At 38.1% G+C, this 5,000-nt stretch overlaps 1 protein-coding gene across 1 annotated transcript in view; it reads left to right on the forward strand.

Moving 5' to 3' along the window:
• LOC119596147 (calcium-activated potassium channel slowpoke-like) overlaps nucleotides 1-5,000 on the forward strand; it is a gene marked incomplete at its 5' end in the record, with an annotated part of 107,964 nt that overhangs the window by 23,097 nt on the left and 79,867 nt on the right. The window contains 1 exon segment of the mRNA XM_037945316.1: nucleotides 2,528-2,638. Within this exon segment, the coding sequence (XP_037801244.1) occupies nucleotides 2,528-2,638 (111 nt within the window).

Below are 5,000 nucleotides of genomic sequence, written 5' to 3' on the forward strand. Positions count from 1 at the left end.
TGTGGTTGTTACAGCCAGCTGTTAAATGTCTCATGTAGTTAAATTTCTAATGTTTACTCTTTGAAATTTGTACTAGTTAATCTTGTTGATTACAAATGCAAGCAAACACTTGCTTATTCGCTTGTGTGTTTAGAATTTTGGGCAATGTCTTTGTAAAGTGTAACTGTGCTGAAATTGTGTAAGAGCCTATTTATTGATGAAATAAGATAGTGAGCTGTGCTTGCAACAATCACAAAAAGGAAGCTACTGGTCATATTATCCTAATTGAGATTGAGGGCCATGTGACTCACATAAACTTGCATTGGCAAACAAACACCTTGATTATTTCTCTGGATCCCATGGTCTTAGAAAGGAGGTATCATGCTATTTTCCCTTCTGCTTTTTCTTTTCTTAAGAGGGAAATGTAAGATACTTACTTTTAGTTTCATATTCCATAATCTTGATACTATTCTCCCCATTATCTCTTATTACTGCTCTTTGCTCTTTTTCTCATACAGGTCTTGTTCATCAGAGAGGAATGGGGTTGAATCTGGTTCACAATTGAAATCATCCACTGAAACACCAGTGTAGCATTGTTATTGTTGTCAGTCTCTTTCTGTACGTGATCCAAGGTTTTAACTGTAAATCAGATTTTCCCCCACACTCATCTGGTAAGCCTGACCTGTCATGTGGATCCAGATTTTTGAAGGTGATTCTGTACATTTAAAAAGATCATTGCTCCTGAAGGAATTGATATGATTACATTTTGTACTTAAAATGATATTTTTGCCATGGTTAAGTAATGTGTGAGGATCAGACAAAGTGGAATGGTGGTCAGTGAATAACAGAAATTTATGATCGCTATCTGTTGTGCTGGCCACCTTTGCCTGAGGGTGCCTTTCCACTTGTGCCCTAAATTTCAATCCTTTCATTCCAATGGATGCTTATGTAACACTGCCTCAGTAATGAACAACACATCCTCATAGAAGGAGGTTCTTTGCTCAGTAGTGAGACAGTGTTTCATGGTGGCTCTTGGTGTTGGTCACCAGTGAATCTCAGAACCTGCAGGACCTTGTTGACATCGTGGGACTTTTTACACCAATGGGCAGCAGACTAATCCCATGGATTGTGTGAGCTCTGTGTTTGCTCGACTTAGCAATAGTTGCTTAGTTCACAGGAGCAGATTGTACACTTGACCATACTTGCAGTTATGTGTTAAATGTGTGACATGAAATTTTAGAGTATCACAACTCTTTCATAACATTGTTATATTATTTCAATGTAAAAGAGTTTTATGTCACACTGGTTGTGAAGCCTCCATGGTACTGCCATGGTGAGTTGGTTTTCAAGGACATGGCTGATGTCTGCAGGAAAAATCATCTTAACATGTTTTTTTTTCTCATTTTCATTTTGATTTGAGTATCATCCATATTTATGGAGGTAAAAATGGGAGTAAATCAGCCTATTTTATAATTTATTTTTATGATTATTCTTATTCTATTTATGATGCCTATGAATATATGAGCAAGATAATTAACTTGCTTTTCATGACAATATTGTCATGTCCAGCTGTTAACTATAATCTAGCCACAGCTGCAGAGGCCATGCATGATGGCATTAAAGTTGTTTGTATATGAAACCTGAAACTGTACTTAATAATGGTCTTACAATCCCTTATTACTATAAGCCAAAACTGTGATACTGATACCTGAGTTCCCCTCTTGCTCTTTCTCCTTCATGTGTAACCTGTCCTACTTCTCAACTTGCTCTTTTGTTTCTTGGCCTGCATTTTTTCCACCCTTTTCCCCCTCATGATGTCTTAATATGCAGTTCAACAAAGACTTGACATTGGCAGTGCTTAAGCCTCCAATTGCCAGTGCACATAGCCTTCCAGTTGGTAGAATACACATCCCCTTCCACAATGAGGTCCTGTAGGGGATGACTTCACTGAACACCCCCATGTCCCCACAAAGCGCCCAAATCGCATGGTCATCATTACAGCAGAAATAGCTGCATGTCAGGAATGACACAGTAATGTAATGATTATCATAACATCATACCTAATACATGAAGTTATTGATCAGATTATAATTTTGTTTACATTTTCTGTTATTTGGCTCAAAGACATATTAATCAGCATTAAATTATGAAATATATAGAGATGCTATTATGTACTCTACTTCATTTTCTTCTCAAACTATAAACTAAACTCACTTGGCAATAGTAGTTTGTCACCCTTTGTTTATTATGTCTGTACTGGATATGTCTCTATAAAATATCTTTATAATGCTGATATTTCTAAGTGATTGATCAGATGTCCCTCTGCTCCAGCAGTCCTAAATCAAAGCATCATTGCTTATGTTTTTCTTGTTTGATGTGTTTTTGTAAGAAAGATCTACACTTTGAAATATCAGCTTAGATTTGTCTAAATACTAATCTAAATTTGTTCTCTGCCCATCCCAACCCATTCCTTATTTTATCCAATGTACCCACCTTATCCTTATCCTCCCGCCTCTGCCCCCTACCACCCCTGGCTCTGGCCATACAGACACATCGTGGTATGCGGCCACATCACCTACGAGTCAGTCAGTCACTTCCTCAAAGACTTCTTACATGAGGACAGAGAGGATGTGGATGTTGAAGTGGTGTTCCTTCACAGGTAAAGTAAACATGATATTAGTGTGAGAGCTTCTGCAGGTCATGTAGACTCTACTTTGTTTTGAAGATCTCCTGGGTGCTTCTCAGCCATGGTTCAAGTTTGACCTGAAAGCTCCCTACATTAATGGGTTTATTTGTCTTATTTGAATGTGTAAGTGGTCAGTTACAGAAAATTTGGTATAGATATTAAAAATTATATCATATTCATCATTAATAAAATGCATCATTTGTGTCAGGTGTGTGTTAATCATAGTGAAAACAAGTGTGTGTGTGTGTGTGTGTGCGTGCGTGCGTGTGTGTGTGTGTGTGTGTGTGTGTGTGTGTGTGTGTGTGTGTGTGTGTGTGTGTGTGTGCGCTGCTTTATGTGTGTCTGTGTTGTTAGTTGAATGAAGAATTCATTCAATATTGTTCAGCTAATTTGATAGGTGATATCAGTGGACTTAAATTCAGCTGACCATGAATGAATATGATTTATTTTCTCATGTTTGTTTAAGAATGTCATCATGTTTATTAATAGCACAAACCGTGCTTCTTGTTCTTTCTGCCTTTTGTCCTGAAAGATTTACCTGATCTTCTAGACTCTAGGTTGCTCTTCCTAAGGAGAAGGTAATTCTTCACATGAGCCCTTCTTGTCCCGGGATGTTGTAGGAGTCTTAAAAATTAGAATTTGAAAACGGGTTCTAGTTGACCCTGATGCTTAGATGACCTTGACATCTAGATAGTTAATTGTTAAAGAAATCCTTGAATAGAGTTCTCATCATAAATAAATTCTTAAATGACCTCAAGTTCTAGTAGTGGCCCAGGCCAGACACTTCGTGACTATTGACACCATTTTCAGAACTTTCCAAATGCTTTAATGGAGAATTCTTGCAGGAACGAGCCCGATCTGGAATTTGAGGGACTGTTGAAGCGAAATTCCACATGCGTTGAGTTCTTTCAAGGGACAATGTTTAACTCAGTAGACTTAGAACGTGTCAAGGTACTGAACAATATTCCTATATACTACTTTTCTTTTCCTTGTCTTTATAGCCCCCACCCTCCCCCTCCTCCTCCTCCTCTCTCATCTTTGCCTTCAGTTCTGCTTCCTCATATGGCTCTTCTTTTTCAGTTCCATTCGTGTCCAACCAATATCGTTTTCACGTTTTATGAAATGCATGAGAAATTCATTCTGTTTCTTTTTTTCATTATTAATAATCTTCCTGGACTGACTCAAAGGTAGTGAAAAAAAGCCTTTGTTTCTCCTCTTAGCTGGCTTGATTCAGGTTCCACTGCACACCTCTTGGTCTGTCAAAGTCCAGATAACTAATCTTCCTCTTGGTCATATGAACATGGCCACACTGTCTTGTCGCATCGGAATGAAAAAGGTTGCGTTTAGGAAGGTAGAATGGCCTAGACTCTAGCTTAATTACACCCGGGGATCTTGTATGATTGAATGTTTTCCCCAGCTGTATGATTTATTTTTGCTTGCATTTATTTAATATTTGTCCTCTGTGCACCACTCTAAAACTTGCATATTTGAAGTTATTAAGCCTGTTTAAATGGCTACATCTAAAACGTGGCAGTGAATGCAGACATACACTTGATTTTTTCAGATATTATTTCACTTGTTTGGTTCTGACTGCACTCAGAACAATCAAGTGCAGGTAATTCTGCCAGAGTCTGACCACTCTAGCCTTGCTTAAGCTCTACCCAGATTGACTATGGCTTGGGACCCATACCAACAGGATGCCTTCCAGACATCCATCCATGCACCTGGATTGTGTGTTGACCTTTGGATGCCTGACTGCATCAGAAGCAGTCGACCCCGTCTACACTTAGCTCACCCCTGCGCAATACTGGTCCTTATGGAGGGATGACCAGAGATTTTTCCATGCATTCCTCTTTTTATGAAGTGAACCTGTAATTTGTCCTTACACAACACACCACAATCACTCACCAACACACCCAAACAAACAACTGAGAGCTACAAAGAATCAGAAAATGGAATGCAGAATATACAGGTGTTTGGTACGTTCACCTCACTACGGAAGCTCTGCGTGTCCTGTTGTTCATATGACTTTGACCTTAAGCATTTGGATACTGCAGTTTGTGACTATTGTAAATGATATTAACTGCCCAACTTGACAAATGAAAGCAAAAACTTCATTGTTACAAAGTTAAGAAATCATTTAAACAAAACTGTAAAGTGCTGCAGTTGCAATCAGGATCATATCTAAATGAACTACTTATTTGAACCTCATCCTTAACAGAAATGATGTTTCAGAGATTATTTAACTAATAACCAATAACCATTCAAATTGAATATAAAATGCATGTAAATCTCTGCTAATTAAAGCTGAATATCAGCAATTTAATCAATATTC

The sequence above is a fragment of the Penaeus monodon genome, chromosome 37, assembly GCF_015228065.2.
Source record: "Penaeus monodon isolate SGIC_2016 chromosome 37, NSTDA_Pmon_1, whole genome shotgun sequence".
Taxonomy (NCBI): domain Eukaryota; kingdom Metazoa; phylum Arthropoda; class Malacostraca; order Decapoda; family Penaeidae; genus Penaeus; species Penaeus monodon.